This window comes from Miniopterus schreibersii (assembly GCF_964146895.1).
Source record: "Miniopterus schreibersii genome assembly, chromosome: 8".
In the NCBI taxonomy this organism is placed as follows: domain Eukaryota; kingdom Metazoa; phylum Chordata; class Mammalia; order Chiroptera; family Miniopteridae; genus Miniopterus; species Miniopterus schreibersii.
This window is the reverse complement of record NC_138109.1, coordinates 36,641,425-36,664,452: the sequence shown is the minus strand read 5'-3', so window position 1 is coordinate 36,664,452 and position 23,028 is coordinate 36,641,425. Positions and strand designations below refer to the sequence as shown.

The window sequence follows — 23,028 nt, the reverse complement described above, 5'->3', positions numbered from 1 at the left end:
AACAGCCTGTGAAATAAGCCCAAAACAATACTTTAGCTATTTAAGACTTATCTCCTTTAAATATGGACAAACATTTCCACAGTATAATACATTTAATATAATACATCTATACAATGGCTCTGATCTGCTTATATTCCCATTTCTAGTCACTTTAATTAAAATCAGTTAATTTAAGTTTTTCCCCTCACCCAGTTGGTTTACTTGGTGGAGTGGGACGCACACAAGTTTTGGAATCAAGCAGACTGAATGGGGAATGCTCACTCAGTTATAAGCATAGATGTACTGAGAAACTTATTAAACTTTTCTTAACCTTGGTATACTCATCTATAAAATAGGGACAACAATACCTAATAGCATATAGGGATTAAAAATGTGCACAAAGAATAAAGCAGGTACCTGTCACATAGTAGGCCCTCAGGAGGAGTAAATCACAAGGAACAGCATTTAAAACCAACTGGGAAAGGAGCAGAGGTACCGCCCCTCATATCCTGTTTCTAGTCTTGCACCACAGAGGAGCTGACTATCTTCCTCCCTTCCCCAGGCTCTGTTAATTCAGCATTACTGATGGGCAAGCCGCTCAGTACTCCTGACAACCCTCTACTTCCTCAGATGGAAAACTGCAGAGAGCAGCAATGAACATACCTAGATTATAAGAAGGAAAGACAAAAGGGGACCCAACAATGACTGAGCCAGGCACTTTCTCACATGAATTTATTTCATGGCAAAATAATTGCAGCAACGACATATGTAACTTTGCTAATAGCAAATGTTTATACAGTTCTCTGTGTTTGTGTGTCCCAAGCCCTGTGCTAAACATATTACACATATCATCTTATTTAATTCTCAAAACAATCCCCAGATCTAGGTCGCTTTCCATGGCGAACTGACTCTGAAGTTGAACACACACCTACTATCTCGCAGCTGGGAAAAACATGAAGTGTGCTTTGAGAACAGATCTGTGCAAAGAAAGGATAAATAAATTGGAAAAATGAATAAACTAGAGTTCCACCTATCAACATGAGTAATGATACCAGCTGGGACATTTTTAAACACGATGTGTACTGTTTGTTGTTTCGGGTATGTGCATATGTGGTCAAAGCACAGAAACAATGCGTTTGTGCACACCAACCATAGCAGAATGGTCACCTGCTGGGCAGAGGGGTGAGGGGAAGGGTGCAGGGGGAGAAGGCATGGCTGGAGCTTCAAATTCTTTCTTTCTTCTAAAGCAAAAAGGGACTTGAGGTAATATGGCAAAATTTCATCTGTTTATCCTTAGTAGTGGGTACATATAAGGCTGTTATTTATTTTCCATATGTTTGAAAAAGAATTTTTAAAACTTAAAAAAAAGTCAACCTAAAAAATATGTAAATTAAGTCATCATCATCATAAGGAGGCCAGGACTCAGTCACTGGGCTGCCTGTCTGGAGAGATTTTAGATCCCACAAAAGCACCTCAAAAAAAACCCAGTAATACTATGAAAATAAGAGAAAGTATGTAAGACACCTTCCATAGGCATGTCTCAAATTTGTTTTCAATAGCTGAATGATTCTACCGTATAAAAGAACTGCTTAAAAGTCTGGTTCTGTCCTGCTTGCACATCAGAATCCCTAGATAGCTTTAGAAATACTGATGTCACGTCCCATTCCAGACCTGTCACCAAATTGGAATGTGGGAGTGTGGGCACACACATGTGCACACACACAAACATGCACATGTGTGTGTGGATGTTGAGGAGAACAGTATCACTATTGCTTCTTAATATTGTATAGGATGTTCCTGCAGCTGCTTGAAGACAAATCACCTGTTGCTAAACTTTCAACTATAAAGAATCAACCAGCCCTGGCCGGTGTGGCTCAGTTGGTTGGGCGCTGTCCCGTGCACTGAGAGGTCACCAGTTTGACTCCCAGTCAGGGTACATGCTGGGGTTGCAGGCTCGATCCCCAGTAGGGGACATGCAGGAGGTAGTCAATGGATTTCTCTTTCTCATTGATGTTTCTCTCCCTCTCTAAAATAAAAATATATATATATATATATATATATATATATATATATATATATATATAAAAGAACCAATCAGCTAGCACTGCCTCTACATGAAAGGCTCTCACCATGCAGTCAGAAAGACACAATGAGAATTGTGCAGGCTCTAGTACTTTATTGTATTTATTATGACTATTAATTTTTAATTTTAGACAAAAATTGGCAAGCTAATCTTTTTTCAGTCCTTGTAGAAAACCACAAATAAATGACTACTGAAAATTCATTTAACCTTTTATTGAGCATCTACTATACGCCAGGCTCAGTGCTAGGATACCAAGAAGAATGTGCCCCAGTCCCTGCCCTTACGGAGCATGTGGTTGAACGAACCAAAGACTCTATATGGTGTGCCGACGGCCAGAACAGAAGCGCCAGACACGGGAGCACAGAGGAGCAGCAGAAAGGGTGCTGCTTAGCTGAGCCCGAGGCTGCGCGGAGAGCTTCCAAGAGGCAGAAAAGCTTTAATTTAGTTCTAAAAATGGCCATCGGTTAGCCAGGTGAGCGAGAAGGGAGGTTCTACATATCCTGAGCACAGACCCAAGAAGACGTCATATTTTAAGAGAACTGGAAGCAGTCTGGTAGAGCAGCCTTGGGGCTGCATCAGGCATGCCTCACTGTATTGCACTTCACCTTACACCTTGTCGACAGCGGGTTCTTTACACACTGAAGATAAGACCCTCCGCCAGCAGAAAGGTTACAACTCACTGAAGGCTCGGATGAGCATTTTTTAGCAATAATGCATTTTTTTAAATTTATTTTTTAATCCTCACCCACGGATATTTTTTCCATTGCTTTTCAGAGAGTGGAAGGGAGAGAATGAGAGAGAGAGAAACATCGATGTGAGAGAGACAGATCAATTGGTTGGCTCCTGCTCGGGCCCCGACCAGGGTTGGAATCAAGCCTCCAATCGAGGTGCGTGCCCTTGGCCGGAATCAAGCCCAGGGCCCTTCAGTCCACAGGCCAACACTTTAACCACTGAGCCAAACTAGCTGGGGCACAATAATGTATTTTAAATTAAGGGGTATACACTGGTTTTTTTTAGACATCATGCTATTGCATACTTAAGAGACTATAGTATATAGTGTAAACATAACTTTTATATGCATGGGAAATTCACGTGACTCGCTTTACTGCCATGTTCACTTTATTGCAATGGTCTGGAGCCAAACCTGCAATAGCTCCAAGGTATGCCTGTAGTCAGTTTACCGGAGGGCAGATTATTTATCCAAGTACACATTCAATTAGTATTTTGAACACCTCACTTTCCAGGCACTCTTCAGCAAAAACATCTAAGTATTAGGTGTCTGTTGCAGAGCAGCCTGGGTAGTAACACCCTCCCTGCCAAGAGCTCTTGTAGCTGGGATGAGCCAACCACAGCTCTGCTTTCAGTGTGGCGGCTACAGAGGGAGGAAGCAGGCAGAGGGGCCCGCTGTCCAAGCCAGGGGCTGGCGCTGTTCTGGTCTTCAAAGGAAGGGAGATCAAACAGGAAAGGCTAACAATGAGACTATTTCATCACCTAGCAACGATCAGTGTTCTTAAACTACTGTACTTAATATATTCTGGTTTGGGGATTGTTTTTGTGGGTTTTTTGTTTTGCTTTTGTTTTTGTCTTTGTTTTTGGTTAATATCTAAAGATGGTAACAGTTTTGCCCATTTTGTAGGGTTGGTTTTAAATGCCATAGTTCATTTCCTAACTGCACTCCCCGCTCCTCACGATTACTCCAATTAACCAATCGAGAGTTGATCACTGCCATGTAGGTAGCAGCAGTCTTTAAAGAACCTCTAAACCACCTTTAAAATTCTAATTTCATTTTCTAGCACAGGATAATCTATTTCAGATAAAATCTAACTTTAATAGAACCTGTTGAAAGGCAAGAGACTGGTGAGGGGCACCTGCATCTGGACACACCAGATGAATGGGCACATCTTAACCTTTTAGGCGAAATAAAATTATTTCAACACTTATAATTAGGGGTGCAACCTAGCTACCCTTTTAATAGAAGGCCTGTTAACAGGAGGCACTTCTACCAACAATGAGAAAAAGATGGCATCCAGAGAGGGCACGTATTCTAAGCAGATTTAACAAGGAACTCCCATCTTCCATTTCAGTGTTCTCATTCCTGATGTTTTAACTATCCATTCATCTGTGCCCAGGGATTCTCCAATGCTAGAATTACCAAGGGAACTTCAGAAATGCTGATGCCCTACTCTCACCCTATGCCAACTGAATACAAATTTGAGGGGTAAGGCTCACGAATTGATTCTAATATACAGCCAGAGTTAAAAAACAAAACAAAACAAAAACCACATGTATTTTTAGCAGATTAGAACATACAGAGTTCTTGGAACTTAGAGCTTTTAACATCTAAAATCCCAACCCAAAGAAGAATTCCCCCTACAGCATCCCTAACAAAGGGTCCTGACCTCTACTGAAAGCAAGCCAATAAGGGAAGTGTTCACAGCCTCCAACATGGCTGGACACATCTCATAATTGGAAGAAGCCTGCTGCTGAGCTGAGGTCTGCTGGTTCAGCCCCATCCTTTGGTCTCTGCTTTCAGAACAATGTCAATTGAGCCAGTAAAAGAACAAGGACAGTTCATAATCATCTTTGAAGCCTCAGGACTTAATAACAGGGGATGGCACAAAGCAGGTGCTAATAAATATAGCAAGAAGGAGAAAAGTGTGTGTGCATGTGTGTGTGTGTAAAAAGGTCATCATTACTCCTGTGCTCTAGCTAAGATCTGGGACATGCCTGACTCCAATCCCAGGGTGTCCCAGTGTGCCCCAATATCCACAGCCACTAGTTAAGAAAGATGCTGCTACAGTAGTGTCTACTATTAAGGGTTCTTAAACAACACCTAGCCCAAAACATGTTTGTAAATGGCTACCTTGGCAACAACTGACTGACAACACCTAGAGCCACATTCCTTTAGAAGCAATTTCCAGGGCACCATAACCTCCACCATTCCCAAATGTTTCTGCTCATTAAAAAGTTAAGTATCAGGCCCTGGTTGGGTGGCTCAGTCAGTTGGAGCATCATTCCATACACCAAAAGGCTGCAGGTTCAATTCCCGGTCAGGGTGCTTACCTAGGTTACAGGTTCAATCCCCAGTTGGGGCGCATATGGGAAGCAACCAATCGATGTTTCTCTCTCTCTTTCTCCCCCCCTTCCTTTCTCTAAAATAAATTAAAACATATCCTTGGGTGAGGATTAAAAAAAAAAAGTTAAGTATCAGTTGATATTTATCATCTTGCATTACAGTGCAACCTCAGGGCTAGCGCTACTGACTGCAATTCCCCAAAAGGGGACACATCCTCACTCTCTATGAAAAATTTCTGAGGGTGAACCCAAGTGGCACTTTACATTTGTGTAGTCACAAAAACTATAGTGACAGGTGCCTATGAGAACAACAACCTCATTAAATGGGAATGTCCTTTGGTCTGGCCATTGAAAACAGAGAGGACTTCTGTTCCCAGTTTCTGTGTGATACATGGTCCTGTCTGCCTTGTTCTAGTTCCTTTAAATGGACTTGGCTCCCCCACTCAAATAAACTGCAGTATAGGAGCTTCATATGCAAAGCAACTGACACTCCCTTCCTACAAACCACCCAGACCACTTGACTGTTTCAAGGCCACCCACTCTGAACAGATGATTCCTTGTCCTTCCTTCATCAAGCTCTCTACTGTGGCTCTTGTGCTTTATGGAGCCAAGTCTCTCCCAAATCCAGGCCCCTGATGCCACCCCACTCCTACCAACTGCTCTCCAAGCTTTCAACCTCTGGGACATGATTCCTGGCCTCTGTGTTCCTCTAAATCTCACTTTCAGTGGTAAGAGACCTGTGACCTCAGGTCCCACCTGGGCCCTTTGGGTTGATCAGCCAAGTCTGCCCACCACCAGGGAAGGAGAGAGGAGTGGTCCTACCTTCCAGGTTTACTGGTAAAGGACGGAACTGCTTATCCAAAACAACCAGAGAGCACGTGGCATCAAACCCAAGGCCTCGGATTTGGTTTAAATCGATCCCTTGTACAACTTTCTGTTTTAAAAACAAACAAAAATATTAATTACAAAGCAAGCCTTTTAAAAGAATTAAAACAAGTTATAACTAGAAGGAAGTGAATGACAGAATATAAAAAATATTTACAACATAAAACAGATGAAAGTTCAACATAAGAAGATCCTATAAATTAATAAGAAAAAGACAACCAATCTAACTGGAAATTAAGCAAAGGACATGACATGTGACTTCATAAAATAAAACGAAATAGTCAAAGAGCATATAGGAAGATTCCTAACTCCACTACAATTCAATAATATATACCAAATAAAAATATATCAATCTTTGTTTTTTATATTGGCAAAAATGTAAAAGATTAATAGTATATCATAGTGGCCAGATATGGAGAAGTGGAACTTCTAATCTAGTACAAATTTTGAAAAATAATTATATATATTTGTTAAAGTGTAAGACATGCATTATTTTTGGCCCAGCAATCCCACTTCTAGGAATCTATCTTAGCAAATTATTAGCATAAGCAAAGAAAGTTATCCGTAGACAAAGGTTAACTGCAGCACTGCTCAAGAATATATTTAATAATTAGAAAAACTATTTTTAATAAATAGATTATGGTACATCTGTAAAATGAAATACTCTACAACTATTAAAAAGAAAGAGGTAGAGAAGTAACTTTTGGGTGTGTTGGTATGAAGAGGTCAGCAAATTCTCTTAGCAAAATAAAAGTACAAAACTGGGGGAAAAAATCATCAAAAACAACCATTTGGGGGGGACAAAGAAATTGACCAAAGCCACGTGACAAACTGAGAAGCATTTATTCTTGAAAAATCAAAATTGTACTTAAAACATTCCCACCAAAATTAAAAAAACTTTAGGACCAGATGGCTTCACTGAAAAAATTATACACACACACACACAATTAAAAAAAAAAAAAAAATTAAGGAAAAAACAGTAACATTCCTACACAAATTTGTTCAGGATGTAGTAAATGAGAGAACATTTTCCAACACATTTTACATGGCCAGTATTACCATGATAACCAGGCCAAAAAAAAAAAAAAAAAGGACATGGGGGGGAGGAGGCTACTACAGACCAATAACTGTCATGAATATAACTGTAAAAATCCTTATCAAAATATTAAGAAACCAGCCTCGCGGGTGTGGCTCAGTGCTTGAGTGTCTACCTGTGAACCAGGAGGTCACAGTTCGATTCCCCGTCAGGGCACATGCTGGGGCTGACGGCTCGATCCCCAGTAGGGCAAGTGCAGGAGGCAGCTGATCGATGGCTCTCTTTCATCATTGATGTTTTTCTCTCTCCCTCTCCCTTCCTCTCTCTGAAATCAATAAAAACATATTTTAAAAAGAAAAATTAAAAAGTAAAAAACCAATATTGCAATATATTAAAACAGCATCATACACCATGTCTATGTAAGGTTACCCCAGGAATGTGAGGATAGTTTAATATCCATAAATCAATTAATGTATTACACATATTAACAGAATAAAGTACAAATAAATACGAAATGATCTCCTGCATCACCAAATGATGCCGAAGAAGAAAAAAACAACACAAAACACTCAATAAGCCAGGAAAAAAGGAAACTTCCAAAACCTGATAAAGAGCATCTATAGGAACCTGCAGGTAATATCATACTTCTTGGCATGGCAAAAAGATTTCCCCCTAATAAAAACAAAGCAAGGCTACACTGTTTCATCACTTCCGTTCAATCTTGCAGTAGGGGTTCTAGCCAATGCAGTGAGGCAAGAAAAAGAAATTTGAAGCATACAATTTGAAAAGAAATATGTTAAAGTGCCTTTTTTTGCAGATGACACGATCTCAAATACAGAGAATCTTAAGGAATCTACCAAAAAAAATTTTTTTAAAGATACTAGAACTAATAGGCAAGCTTTGTAAGATCATAGGGCATAAGACTAACATATAAAAATCAATGGTATTTCTATATAAGAGCAACTAACTTATCAAAATTGAAATGAAGAAAATAATTCCATTCACAATAGCATCAAAAAACTACAATACTCAGGAATAAATTCATTAAAAAAAGTTTAAGACCTATGCCCTATATACTATAAAACATTGCTACATAAAAAAACCCTATAAATCGGAGAAATATGAGGGATATTCATGACATGGAAAATTCAACACTGTTAAAATGGCAATCTCAAATTAATCTACATATTCTACACAACCCCTATTAAAATCCCAGCAGATTATTTTAGAAATTGACAACCTGCTCCTAACATTTACATAGAAATATAAAGGGCATAAATGAGCCTGAACACTTTTGAAAAGAAAGAACAAAGTTGGAGAAGTTATGCTACCTGATTTCAAAACTTACTAGGAAAGCTACCATTACTAAGTCAGTGTGGTATTGGCATAATGATAAATTTTTAGATCAATAGAACAGAATAGCAATATAAGAAATAAACCCCCCCAAAAAAACGTTATGGTCAATTGGTATTGGATAAAGGAGCCAAGACAATTCAGTGGGGGGAAAAATAGTGGGGGGGAAAGTTTGGCAGTGGTGGTAGAACAACTAAATGCCCATATGCAAAAAAAAAAAAAAAAAAAAAGACTTACCTCACACCATATACAAAAATTAACTCAAAATGTACCAAATCGCTAAGTCTAAGAATTAAAGTTATAAAACTTGTAAAAGAAAACAGGAGAAAATCTTTTGTGATCATGGGTTAGACAAAGATTTCTTTAAAAGCAAAACTCATTAAAAGATTAATAAATTTGACTTCCTCAAAATTTTAAAATTTTGCTCTTCAAAAGAAACCATAAGAAAATGAAAAGATAAGCTACATAGTGGGAGAATATATTTGTGAATCATATATCTGACAGTAGACTTGTATGTAAAACTCTTATAACTTAATAAAAAGATAATTCAATTATGAAATGAGTAGAAGATTTGAATATACACAAGAAAATGTGCTACCATCATTCGTAATTAAAGAAATGCAACTTAAAATCACAACAAGACACTAGTACATACCTACTAGAACAGCTATAATCAAAAAACTGACAAGACCAAGTGTTAGAAAATTGTGGAAAAAGTGGAACCCTCATACACTGCTGGTGGAAATGTAAAATACAGCCATTTTGAAAAAAAATGTTTGGCAATTTTTAAACATAACTTACCATACAAATCAACAATTTCACACCTAGATATCTACCCAAGAAAAAATAATATGTCAACACAAAGACCTGTATGTGTATAGTCGTAGCATCATTACTCATAGTACCCCAAAACTAGAAACAAATCAAATATCCACCATGGTTTAACCAAATGGTTAAGCAAGGCACTATATATCCATACAATGGAATAGTACTCAGCAAGAAAAAAGCACAAACTACTCATATGTGCAATAATACGAATGAAACTTAAAAACATTATGCTAAATGGAAGAAGTCAGACACAAAAAAATGTATTTTCTATGAATTCATTTATATAAAATTTCTAAAAAAGAGCAACTATAAATATGGACAGCAGGTAAGGAGTTATCTATGGGCTGTGGACTGACTGCAAACAGGTATAAGGAACTTTTTAGAGTAACAGAAGTGTTCTAAAATTGGTTTATAGTGATGATTATACAACTGTATAAATTTAATAAAAATCACTGAACTACACATTTAAAATAGATAGATTTTATGGTGTGTAAATTATACCTCAAGCTGTTAAATATAGTTTTAAAAGCTGAGCTATAAAAAATGAAATGTAAAGATATCCCTGATATATTAATAAGGTAAAAAACAAAAAAGCTAATTTTTTGTTATGCAAATTGTTAACAGTAGTTGCCTCTGGGAGCAGAAGTGGCAGTTGGAGGAGACTGGAGATTTTTCACTTCATTATGTAATTTTTTAAGTTGTAGAATAATAAATTTATTGATTAATTCTATTTTTTATTTTTGTTTCTATGGTTTCCTTTTTTGAAAAAGCATGAGTGAGCAAAATCATTAACGTTTCCCACTTCCCATTAACTTCAGATATGATAATAACCTTTTAAAGTCCCACAAAAGTCAACCCAAAAGAGTCCATCCCCATTTAAAATGTGTAATTCTTCTTTTTGCCTGTTTTAGAATGGCAGACTCGTAAATAGGACTCTATTTTTTACTATGTAACATGTTTCTCACATAGGGGCTCTACACAATTATAGATTTTCAACAAAGAAAAACATTCAATTGGTCAAATAATAATCAATAAATAATAAGATGCTACCATATACTGAGTACCTACTATGTGCCCGGTGCTTTACATACATTATCTTATTTAATCCTTACAAAGCCCTCTGAAGATACATTTAATATTTCTACTTCATAAAAAATAAGTGGATGATTGGGAAGAGAAGGTGGGAGCAAGTATTGCTCATCACACAGCCAGTAGATGGCAGAGCCAGAATTCAAACTCGGAGCCTGAGTTCTGTTCGGCCACACTGCCCGCCCATGTCATCACAGATTCTCGTTGCCCAAGAGGCTCGCCCTGTGGAGAGGGCATGTGCTCTAGGGGAGAACATTTGCTAGTGACCCATCTGTGACCTCTGGCGATGCCTTTGCCCCACAGCACCAGGTGAATGCCCTGTACGCCTTTACTACACTGATCGATCTAGATTTACCAAAGCATGAGGACAAAGCCCAATTCCCTGCCAGGCAGCATGGCCTCATGACAAGAAGTCACAAACACTTGGTTTCAAAACCTAGGTCTGCCACTTTGGCTGTGCGACTGAGGGCAGGTTACACAATCCCAGCCACACGAACCACCCTCTTGCCTTGCTGGATCGCATCTCCACTGCATTTACAGGCACGGCTTCCTCTGCTCAGAATGTCCTTCCCTCTTGGCTTGGAAATCCCTGCACAGTAGTAAAGATCAATGGTGTTGGGTACAGCATGAGTTTGAAACCTGGCTCTGCCATTTACTAGTCATGTGACTTTGGGAAGCCAGAAAAACAGGATCCGTGGTTGAACAAAGCTATTACTTACACCTACATCTCCTAAGGATGTTATAAAATGCAGCAAAATAAGGTGTGATTAGCCCGACAAAGAGCAGCCATGATTAGAATAATTAGCTGCCCCAAATCTTCGTTGAATTTTGGGGACATAAATCAATGAATCAATAAGCCAGCCTTAACTTCTACCTGCCCTGTGGCCCTACTGGCCTCTGTGCCCAGAGAGCGCAGGCCAGACCTGGGGTAAGCCCATCTCTCACTGGCCTGCAACTAGTCAGAGGAGGAACTGGGTGAGAAAACATAGAAGACTCAATTAACTCAATACTATAAGGCAGCTTTGGAGTAGAGATGAATATGGAATGTGGTGTCCAAAGAGCCACATTCTGGTTCCAACTCCACCACTTATGAGTCCCTTTAATTCTGCAGTAATCTCATTACCTTTCTGAGCCTCAGTTTCCTAGGTGAGGCTCAAAGGAGTCAATCGGTTTGCAAGTGCTTTTGAACCAGTCAGCCTTTATAGGAAATAAATGTAAAGGATGGAAAACCCACTCAATGACTCATTAACTGACTGTTCAATAGAATCTTTTTTCTGTATAAAGCATAGTATGCTCTCTGTGTCATATAAGCACATATATAAATGATAGGCAAAGGGAGAGTGAGCAAAAAGACTGGATAGCCCAGCTGGCATGGCTCAGCGGCTGAGCATCGACCTAGGATCCAGGAGATCATGGTTCGATTCCCGGTCAGGGGACATACCCGGGTTGTGGGCTCAATCCCCACCCAGTAGGGCAGGAGGCAGCGGACGAATGACTCTCTCATCATTGATGTTTCTCTCTCTCTCTCCCTCCCCCTTCATCTCTCTAAAATCAAAAGACATTAAAAAAAAAAAAAAAAGATTGGGTATACTCAAATCTTCCTAAGAATCATGGTGGGAGTAAGCTTCCAGGAGGAGCAAAGAAAATACTCTCTTCAATCTATTTTATGAATGCCCTCTGAAGAGTTTCATATTCTAATCGTGGCCTTTCAGTCACAAAGGTTCAGTGTCTCCATCTCTAAAATAGAAACCTATCACCAGGAACTGGAAGAATAACTGATATGCATTTAAACCTGATTTGTTGGGTGGCCACTATTATTTCCCCTCTCTTATATGGAAATGCCTTAGGATCATGCTTATCCACGAGCAAGACCACCCCACTCCACAGCCCCCACCTCCATCTACACCAGCCCAAAACCAGGGCCATCAGGGTCACACTACCCAGAAGGCCCCTGGGATGTGACCTGCTGACCTGAGGATTCTTTTCTATGCTGTTATTAATGGAAGAAGAAAGCAGTCTAGTAAACTCACCCCAACAACTTGGCATCAAGGGAATTTCCCTGGCTAGAGAGAAAGCACATTGCTCTTCTAAAGAATTTCCAGAGAAGGAGATTTCTACAGCTTCATTTGGTAACCTGGTCCATGTCTAGCAACTGTCAACCCGTAGCTATGGGGCAGCAAACAAATATTTGGAGAAGGGGTTGTGCCTCGCTTTGTTCTGGCTATGGGAACCAGATCAATCCAGCATGTGTTTTAGATCAGCAGGCTCTGCCATATTGGGTGGGGAGACGTGGTTTCAGAACTAAGAACTGGAAGGTCAGAGGCATACCTGGTTTTATCTTTAGCTCTGTTTGGAGATAGGGTCAGAGCCTGGGGCCTCACAGACAGAATCCAGCTTGCAAGAGAGTTCTGTGTGGCTGGTCCTGTGTTCTTTTAAATCTTGATGTGAATGCCTTTGTCAGCTCTGGGGACATGGTGGGGTTATGCAATCCCTGCTTCCCTCAGGCCCATCACTCCCTGTTGCACACAAAATTCAATTACTCACTCATTCAATCAGTCAGCAAATATAATCAAGCCCCTTCTAGGGTCAGGCTGTGAACTCTTCTGGGTACTTGGGAAACAATGGAAAGCAAAATATATTTTTTAATTCCTTGCTCTTTGGAGATTATATTTTAGTAAGGATAGATAACAGCTAACAAACCAAATAAATTATATATTGTATGTATAGTACACAAGAAAGTGGTAAGTCGGGGATTAGAACTGCTGGAGAAGGAAGAGGTGGTTGCTAAAAAGGTGAGTTTTGAGGAAACACTTGAAGGACATGAGGAGCTGACCTTATGGAAATCTGGAGAAAGTGTTCCAGGAAGGAAAATAGCCAGTGCAAAGGCCCAGAGGTGGGAACAGCAATGAGACTAATGCAGCTCGTGTGGGTGTCTGTTACCTGCGAGGCCTCTGCAGGCTCTCGATTTGACAAAATCTCTAGGGACTGGTAAAATGAAAAAAGCCAATCCTAGACCATTCCCTACACAGCATCCTAGCTTAGGTGTGGTACTGTCCCTTGAAGATAAGGCGGGAAAATGTAGGCCAGTTTTCCAAGAACAGAAACTCTGAAACTGCCTTGACCCCGTCCCTCTCCAGTCACCAAGTCCTGTTAGATCTTTCTTCCAAAGTCCCTCAATCTTGTCCCTCCTATTCTTCCCAGGCCAGCATTCTAATCCAGCCATTCATTATTAAACAGATATTATTAAGTGCCTGTATGTGCCAGCATGAAGGACACAGGCCCCCCAGAGCTTATAGCTCAAAGGAATCTCAGCCTCCAGAACTTCGTAAGAAGAGTCATGCTGCCTCTAACTGGCATCCTTGAATTTAGTTTCTGCTCCCTGCGAGCCATCTTGAATCTGCTGCCGGTCACTCTAAAACTCAGATGATTCTAGAAAACCTCCCTATTGGCCTCAGAACCCAGGTATGCCCTTACCATCAACTCCAGTGTCCCTTCTTCCTACTATTGGAAACCATCTGCTCCAGCCAGGGCTGGCTCCTTGACATTACCATCTCAGCACTTCTGTCCACGCTTTCCCCCAGTTCTGAATGTCCTCTCTTAAGAGTTCTCCAGAGTCACCTTTAGCCCTACATCCTTCCTCAAACTTCCTCCACTGCTTGGGAGTAGGGAGGTCCCAATTTCTTTAATCACTCATTCTTTTTACACTTCCTGAGTCTACTGTAAGTTTAGGGCCTGGGGCAGCAAACTATAGTTCTACCCTCCTGAAACGTAAAATCTAATAGGGAAGACAGATATTGTACCCCAAAATGAATGGTTTTATTACTTATTTTGTTGTTTAATTTGATTGTATAATGATTTGGTTATTTGATATTAATCAAAAAGTGAACGATTCCTCAACCACGTGAAGCTCTATAAAGGAAAAGTACGAGATACTGTGAGAACACTTAGCAAGTAAAACAGGACTCAATTTGGAAGTAGTATTGGGTAAGAAAAGGTTTCCTCCTTAAAGAACTGACTTTTGAACTAAGATTCAGTGCAGTACTAGCCAATGGAACTTTCTGCAATGCTGGAAATGGTCTATATCTGTGATGTTTAATACAGCAGCAACAGCCAAATGGCTACTGAGCACTTGAATTATAGCTAGTGCAACTGAGAAACCAAATTTTAAATTGTATTTAATTTTAATTAATTTAAATAGCCACATGTGGCTAGTGACTCCTGTACTAGATAGTGGGGATCTCAGGATGAACAGGAGTTAAATAGGTTGGCAGTAGGCCGGAAGAAGAAAAAATGTGTGTAAAAGTTCTGAGGCTGGAGGGGACCTTGCCTGCATGAGGACATGACAGGAGAGTGTGGCTGGAATACAAAGCTGGAGGCATCATGAGATGAGCCAGGAAAGGAGGTTGAAAACCAAACCATGAAGGGCCTGAAGGCCATGTTAACGATTCTGAGTTCTATCCAAATGATAGCGTGATGCTATTGAAGAGCCATAAGCAAAAGAGTGACATGATCAGGTTAGCATTAAAAAAAAAAAAAAAATTCATTTCAGCTCCAAGAACAAGAATGGATTGGAGGGGAAAGGGCATATATGAGGAAATCAGTTAGGTTCTCACACTAATCTAGACAAAAGATGAGGGTGTGTGGTGTTGGAAATGGAGACATCTGGAGAGATGCAGGGGTTTATCCTATCTGATTTCAGGCTTATCACCTATTTCCTGGGTGACTGAGGGGAAGTCACTGAAGTCTCTGGGTATCAGTTTTTCTTTTCAAAGGTTAAGTGGGACTAACCACCTCTTCCCTATCCCACCCTGTATGACAATCAAATGGACAGGAATGTGGGTCAGGGGATGAGTGAAAAGGTGAAAGGAATTAAGAAGTACAAATTGCTGGGTATAAAAAATAGTCAGAGGGGTATAAGTAAAGCATAGGGTATATAGTATTGTATTAACTATGTATGATATCAGATGGGTACTAGACTTACGGGGGTGAGCGATTAGTAAGGTATAGAAGTGTCTAATAGCTATGTTGTATACCTGGAACTAATATAATATTGCATGCCAACTGTTAAGTGAAAAATAAATTTTAAATAAATGGTTTAACATCTTTTAAAAAATGGATATGAACATGCTTTGTAAACCACACAGGTTCTATGAATATAAGAGGTTAACATTACTGCTCAATCCCATGTGAGCTACTCCCTCTACTGCTCTCTCTCGCTTCACTCACTACTCATTAGCCAGTGCAACTCAAAACAAAATCGTCTTTCACTGGCTTCACAGGTGCTGGTTTTTCCATGCAACTGAATAATTTCATCCTTAGGGGCAGAGAACTTGCTGTATACCTCTCCTATAAACGCTCCAAGCTTAGCAAAGAGCATGGCACATATGATATCTCCAGCTTTTCTTCTTCCTAATGAAAGTTGGTACTAACCATACACACACTTGCAATGTTCTTACCTTGTTGGTGATTAAGATCTGTGCCTCCAAAAAACATTATATAAGCCCTTAAAATCAGGAACAGTATATACCTTTGCGAGTTACACGTTGCCGTAGAAGTTTTTAGATGTGTGGGTACTGACCCAATATAAACCTGCCAGTTTCAGGAGCAGTGGAGAAGAGACCAGAGAAAGGGATTCAGAGCGATCTCACTGAGGGTCTAGTCCTGTCTCTAATGCTTGTAGGTTTCAGAGCCTCAGTATCTTCATGTGTCAAATAAGAAGAATGGCAGTCCATCTCACAGAGTTACTGTGACACTTAACTAAGATGAGGGATGCCAGAATGTTTTTTAATTGTCTGTTTTTAACTCTACGTGACATTAATTCAACAACCACTTACTGAGCACCAAATCTGTGCCAGGCAATGTGTTAGATGTGAGGGATATCAGGACAATTCTCTCCAAGAGCTCAGCTCCTGGTTTAAAAGGAACCGAACAAGTAGACAGTTTGAATGCAATCTGATAAGGGCCAGGTAATGATACATGTGAAAATGGCAGGCTTAGGGACAGCAGAGAGGGGCTTCTCACCCTCTCTTTCCTCTGAGGGTGGCAAGGCGAGGGCAGAGACTATCAGGAGTCACCAAAGAAGGCTCCGAGGAGGAAGTAATACTTAAGCTAACCTCATACAGTACCAAGGACTTGGGCAGGTAAAGAAGGTGAGAGAAGAACATTCCAGATAATGAAAACAACAGACATTTCATTCATTCGTGAACTCAACAAATATGAACCTAGCATATTACAAGTGAGGAACTCTAGGGAAATACAGATATGATCCCTGCTCAGGGGACACACATTTTCCACATGAGCAGCCAGCCAGGTAGGGGCACTTGTAATTCAGTATAGTTAGTACAACAATCATGGTAACAAGGTTCCCCACATAGTGAGTGGCAAATTCAAAACACTTCAGGTTGCTTAATACAATTTCCAAGCAGGGAAAGAGTAGGCTGAAAAGAAGGGCAAAAGGCAGAGCATGGGGTGGGGATGGGATGCATATTAGTCATGTGACCTTGGGCTCCTTACCTAACCTCGTGGAAGCTCGTTTCTTCCAGCTCCAAACCAGAGAGAATAAAAAAAAACTACATGAAGAGGTTGTCACACAGATAAAACGAAGTGACGGCTATAAAGTGCTCAGCACAGTTGACCTGGAACAGGATTACTGCCCAAGAAATGTTAGCTGCCGTTACCCTCATCACCATCTTGTAGTTACTGTTTTTGTTTTATTAACTTGACCTTGGGGAAAACCAAGTGAACGACTTTGGGAAAAGGACCTAGTACAACTGCTCTCAAGCTCTTAACTTTCTAACGTCCTTGAGAAAACAAGACAGGTCAAATGAATTTTTGTTGCACTTGGCCCTAGCTCAGTGCTTCTCTAAATCTTACTAGAAAGAATCCTAACCAGAAAGGGAGTAAATATTCGTATGACTTTGGCTTTTCGATGTATTCTATCTTAGAAATTCATCCCCCTCATTTCTGCCATCACGATCCTCATCATCATCATAACAATAGGAAGCAAGGTGCTTACTCATTTCCAGGCACTGTTATGACAGTTTCTATGCATGAACTCATCTCATCCTTACAACAGACCTAGAGAGACAGGAACAATGATCATTCCCATTTTACAGATTAGGAAACTCAGGCAAGAAACCTCAAGCAGCTTGTCCAAGATGACAAGCTAATAAATGTTGGAACTGGGCTGACCGTACAGCTCCAGAATCTGTGCTTTGCGGTGTGCTACCTCTCTAATAGAAAAATGCCTCCTTCCTTAAGGAGAGGAAAGCCTAAGGCCCAAGAGCTGTATCGGGGTTTGCTACAGTGAGACAGCCTCACTAAGGACAATGCCCACAGCACTCTTGTGGCTAAGGGACTCAAACAGATAACGGGTAGGTCACCACTGGGAAATGATTAAAAATCTACCATTAAACCAAGCTGTACTTAGAGCAGACGTTTTTTAAAGTAGCTTTTCATCAGGGGATTATATTTTCTTCTTGACAATTTCCTTAATGGCAAGAAAGGCTATACGTTAGAAGAACAAAGGAGACCCAAGGGCACTGAGTAAAAGATTCTCACCAAGGTGGGGCTGAGAGGGGGGAAGGAGGAGGAAAATTAAACAGGCAGAAGAAGATGCGCCCCTCTTTTATTCCTATGTACTGCTCCAGTGCCGCCCGCCCCCACCTCCCCTCCCTGCCTTCTCCCGGGGCACTAACAGTAGCTCAGAGCTCATTAAAGTTTAAACAGGCTGATCAATACGGACAGAATGGTGAATTGTCCATCTGCAAATTACCAAGCCCTTCATGAATATTTAAGGAACTAAACCAGGAGGAGAAGAGGTTAGAACCTAGGACTTCATTTTTCCCTCTGAAAAAAAGGAGAAAAGAATCTCTGTCGTTTCTGATCACCAGGATGTAAAACTGAATAGTCAAGTGAAACTAAAAATGAACAAGTCTTGGCCAGCATCGCTTCCTTCCCCAAGCCAGCAAGCTGACTCCCATCCAAGGCCACTTGAGACGAACATCTGTCTGGTACAATTCAGAGATGCTCTACACTTGCCCAACTTCCTTGCTTCCTCAAAACATACCATGTTCTCATGCCACGGTGCCTTTGCACATGCTGTTCCCTCTGAACAAACCAAGGTTCCCCTCACTTGTCTGCTTGGAAGGTAGGACAGTCCAGTGAGCAACAGTACAGTGCTGGAATCAGACTGCTTAGGTTCCAGTCCTGCCTCTGCTATTACTAACTGCATGGACTTGGCAAGTTACCTAAACTTCCTGTGCCTCTGTTTCTTCCTCAATAATATGGGGGCAGTAACAGTACTTACTACCTTTATAGGGTTGTTGTGAAGATTCAACGCCATGACCCACATCAACACACTTTGTACCACATTGGGCACACATGAAGGCATAGTAGATGTTAGCTATGATCATCAGTGACTTCTTCCACCTCAGGTCACACCTGACCATCCTATGTCTACATGTTCCCATCCTCTGTCCTGTCTACTCTAAGCCCGTTGGAGTTTAGTCTTTCCTCGGCTCCAGCCATAGTCACTTCACTCCACCACCTATCATGTCATCTTCTGGCTGTCTATTGGTCTCTGTCTCTACTAGACTGTTAGCTCCTGAAAGACCAGGCCTGTGTCTAAAGTGACACCAACACTGTGTCTGGCGCCAGGTGGAGACATGGCACACACTCAGCAGGTAGAAGCAGGGAAGCACATACAAGGAGGGAAACCCATAGGTGTGGTCTTACCTTTGTGACAACACAGCACGCGGCCCAGATGTCCTCGGACGACTGCTCATGATGGTTGAACTGAGGCTCCCACTTGTTAATTGGCTGGTCTGCGAAAGCCAAAAGGATGCCCCGCTGGTCCACCAGAGCCGCGCGGACACTGCCTGTCCCAACATCCACACCCACATAGTAGCGCCCTGGTTCCTGATCTCCGCCAAGCATTGTGTTCCCTCCACCTGCGGTGGTCAAAGGCAAAAACCACATGAAGACCAAGAGGGTCTGCAAAATCAGGCATGAGACCTCTTGAAAGTGGAAATGAAAGTTGTGGAGCTAAGGAACTGGTGGCCATCTACTATTTATTCATCTAACAAAAATGCTGAGTGCTAACAGTATGCTAACAGGCATGAGCTAGGTGGTTGGGTGAACCACATCGGCATGGCCTCAGACATGCAATTTCCATTCTTGGGAGGGAGTCAGACATTAAGCATTTATGAACTATATAATTATTTAAGCAAAGTCGTGATATCAGGTGAAAAGTGCTATAAAGGTAAATCAAGGATTATAGGAGAACTGCAAATCTGGAGGTAACAGATATGCATTTATTCTTATTGAATTTGTCAAAACAAGGGCAGTGGGCATGATACTGAAAAGGAACTTCATCTACCCAGTCCATCACTCATTCCAATAATTACCTGAGCACCTATTATGTACCAAGCACTGTGAAAAGCACAAACCTCCCCACTACTCCACACCAGGACTCTCCAAGGTGAGTATATTTAAATCTCTATGTCACAGGTGATCAAGGTGAGGCTCCAAGAGATATGTAACTTTTCTCTTAATTTTAAGTCCACATGCTTAACAACAGGAAATGCACTTTATTATGATGATGCACATTATATCGATAGGGAAATAGGTCCCGAGAAGTTAAAGAAGTCAGCGTCCCTCAGGGGCAGCCGGCACCCGCAGTCCCACATCTGTGAGCTCCCGAGTCTCCTGCTCCTGCCTCTTTCTTAACAGCTGGCAGGATGGGTTTGGAGAAAAGGCAAACATACTGCAGCCCCCTAATGAAGAAACTGGGAATTGGGAAGAAGCCTGGAGGGAGACAGGATCAGGAATTTGTCAGAGAATCTGTTTTCCTTACAGACCCCTTGTGAGTTATAAGGAAATCTGACTGGAACAGGCAGGAATTCCTTCACCTTCGTTGCCACTCTAAGTCCCTTTGGTCAGATCAGCCCACAGGACTCAGAAATCTCGTAGAGGCTTTCACTTTCCAGACTGGGCTTTCGAAGAACAAGAACAAGCCCCCAAGACGCCCTCGCTGGTTAACATGCTACAGTCCCCAGGTAAGCTCAGGAGGTCTCCTTGCCCAGAGGTCCAATTTCAACAACAGCAGTAGCCTTCTGCCCCCTTCCACTTCAAAGAGGTAATGTTTCCTGGGCAAAGCCACCATGGGGGACACTTAAAGGAAGTCAGCCGGCAGACGTTTAGTTACTGCTTCCTGGGCAAAAACAGCTTCATTGGAAGTGACTGCTTCTGACTTCGTCACAGTGATCTCCTGGCGGTGCCTGCCCCCTTTGGCTCGCTGGCAGGTGGAGAGGAAAAGGGCAAGCTGCAGTAAGAACATTTGCCACGTTCACTGGAGCCTCAGGGAACAACTCTCAGGCTCCAGCCCACTGATTCCTCCCCTTCTCTCCCTCACTTACCACCCGCCAGGCGCTCCACAGACCCAGCAGCACCAGTATCCACACCATACATTACTTCATTCATTCAACAGTGACACCTCCTCTCCCAGCCATTACTCAGAAAATGTAAATGAAGCGGATGAAGCAGAGCTTCTCAGTTTGAAGCAAAGACCACCATGCCCCCACCCACAGCAGTCCCTCTGCCAGGCCGTCCCTCACGCCCCCACCCACAGCAGTCCCGCTGCCAGGCCGTCCCTCAGGACTCAGGAAGGCTGAGAACCCTTGGCTTAGGGCTGATACACAGCCTGAGGCCCTCAGCACATCTCAGGCCTCCAGGAGCTTCTCTCTGCCTGTTGTCCAGCCCTGCCCCACCCTGTCCTGCCCATTCTCACACCCAGCTCAAGACACCCCAAAACTCCTCATCAGTTTCCGAGCGCATCCCCCCGCTGCCCGACTGCCCATCACTTTGGACTTGTTCTTGCCTTCCTAACTGCTTCCTCTCTTCCGTCTGGTGACCAGGGACTCACACTTTAAGACCCGGCTCAACCATCACCACTTCAGGGAAGACTTCCTTGCCTTTCTTTGTCCCTTGGTGCCACCAGGGTACTGTGTCCCTATTTACTATGCAGAATTGTGACTTTTTTTGTTTGTGTCTGTCTCCCTTGCGGGCCTGAATCCGAAAAAAGGAACTATTGATTTCTGCATTTAGCTCCTAGCACAGTATCTGGCACATAATTGGTTTTCAATAAATGTTTTCTGAATGAATGACTAAATCAGTGAATCAATAGAAAATAAGTATGAACAGGTTCGTGTTTTAATATAGTTTGCATTCCTAAGTTGTACTGAAATGCACTAGTGTTTTGTCTTCATTCCAATCTCCGCGTGCTTCATTCATCCAATTACAAATATTTATTGGATGCTTATAACTACAATTTATTAATTCTAGGACACTCATTTTTTCACATTTATCTTCTCCAAAATCAGAGTGAATCTAGCGATCAATGGCATCATACAATTAGTTGGTAGCTTTTTCCTTCTTTCTGAGTGGTATAAGAAATAACGATGCATCTTGCAACGAATGACATCTGAGATCTGAGGCAATGCAGACTGTGCCAGGCGCCCTGCTCAGAGCTCAGGAAACAATGATGGGCAAAATAGGACAGTGCCCTAGTTCAGAGCTTCCTCAGTTTCTTTATTTTCAAACAGGAGGAAGGCTGGCCACGCTAGCTGTTCCACCTCCCTACAGCTCACCCCACACACAATCTTCTTATTTTACTTGGGCTTCCTTCTCTTAGCTTCCCACTGCCTCTCGGTGAAGGGCACCAGGGGTTCCTTAACACTGATCTTAGCATATCAGCAACTCTCTGCCCTTGGCTAAAACATTCCAAAGACTACTCTAAGCACTTCAGGGAGAAACCAGGAAATAGAAAATGAAGAAACTATACAAACATTCTTGCTTACACAGACCTGGTTTAGCCACCACCCAACTTCTCTTCACTCCTACCAGCCCCAATGACAAGAAAGATTCCCCTGCCAGGGGATGGCCCACCTCCTCACACCTGGGTTCCTCCTCCCTTTTGACTCTCTCTTCCTCTGCAGGGAGTACACCATCTTACCACCCACCATCCAGACATCCTGATTTATTTCCAGTAAAATCCAAGGAGGCAGATTTCCACTCTGCAGCTGATCCAGGGCTTACCCCAGTTCTGTTGTGTGCATCTACCTCTTTGCTAAACAGGAAAGAGCGCACCCTTCAGGGGAGCCCCCACCTCGCATGGAGAGTGTAGCTTCACCATTAAACAGTTCACTCCACTACTACTAGGGGTACCCCTAGAGCCAGCCCAGTGCCTGGCACAAAGCAGGAACCAGACATGTCTCTCTGTGACTCAGTGGGTACCTTTAACACCTATCTTTAGGGAAAAAAATCAAAGGTACCATGTTGACTGTGGATCTGATGCTGTGCGGAGAAGCTTGCTTACATTATCACTTTGAATTCTGACACTAACCCCTGAAGATAATCTGAGGAAAATGAGTCGTAAACAGGTAAAGTTAACATGTAGCTAGTAAGTAAGTCATAGTTGAGAGTGATCCAATTCCCTCTGGCTCCATAGTCCCTGGCAGTTTTCTCAGGACGCTACTCTGCCTGATACCCCTCCATTTATTAAATGTCTACTGGCCAAGGACCCTGCTAAGACAGGCTAATTCAGAACTCGGGCTGTCCACCTTCAGAGACTTACCCTTCCCCAGCACCACGCTGCCCTTCTCTGGCAAACCATGATTTCTAGTCCATGACCAAGGATCAG

The 23,028-nt window shown here is 41.9% G+C and overlaps 1 protein-coding gene across 9 annotated transcripts in view; it reads right to left on the bottom strand.

The window, feature by feature from the left end:
• The window catches only part of FGGY (FGGY carbohydrate kinase domain containing), a 354,457-nt gene that overhangs the window by 318,361 nt on the left and 13,068 nt on the right, over positions 1-23,028 (bottom strand). For 8 of the 9 annotated variants that reach the window (XR_013999411.1, XR_013999412.1, XM_081145346.1 and 5 more), the window contains exons 2-3: positions 19,065-19,279; positions 5,960-6,071 (exon numbers count right to left, since the gene is read on the bottom strand). Coding sequence is in view for 6 of the 9 variants with exons in the window: in XM_081145346.1 (XP_081001472.1) it covers positions 5,960-6,071; positions 19,065-19,265 (313 nt within the window). In the remaining 3 variants the exon portion in view is untranslated. The remainder of the gene's footprint in view (positions 1-5,959; positions 6,072-19,064; positions 19,280-23,028) is intronic. The other variant, XM_081145352.1, reaches the window with a different exon arrangement.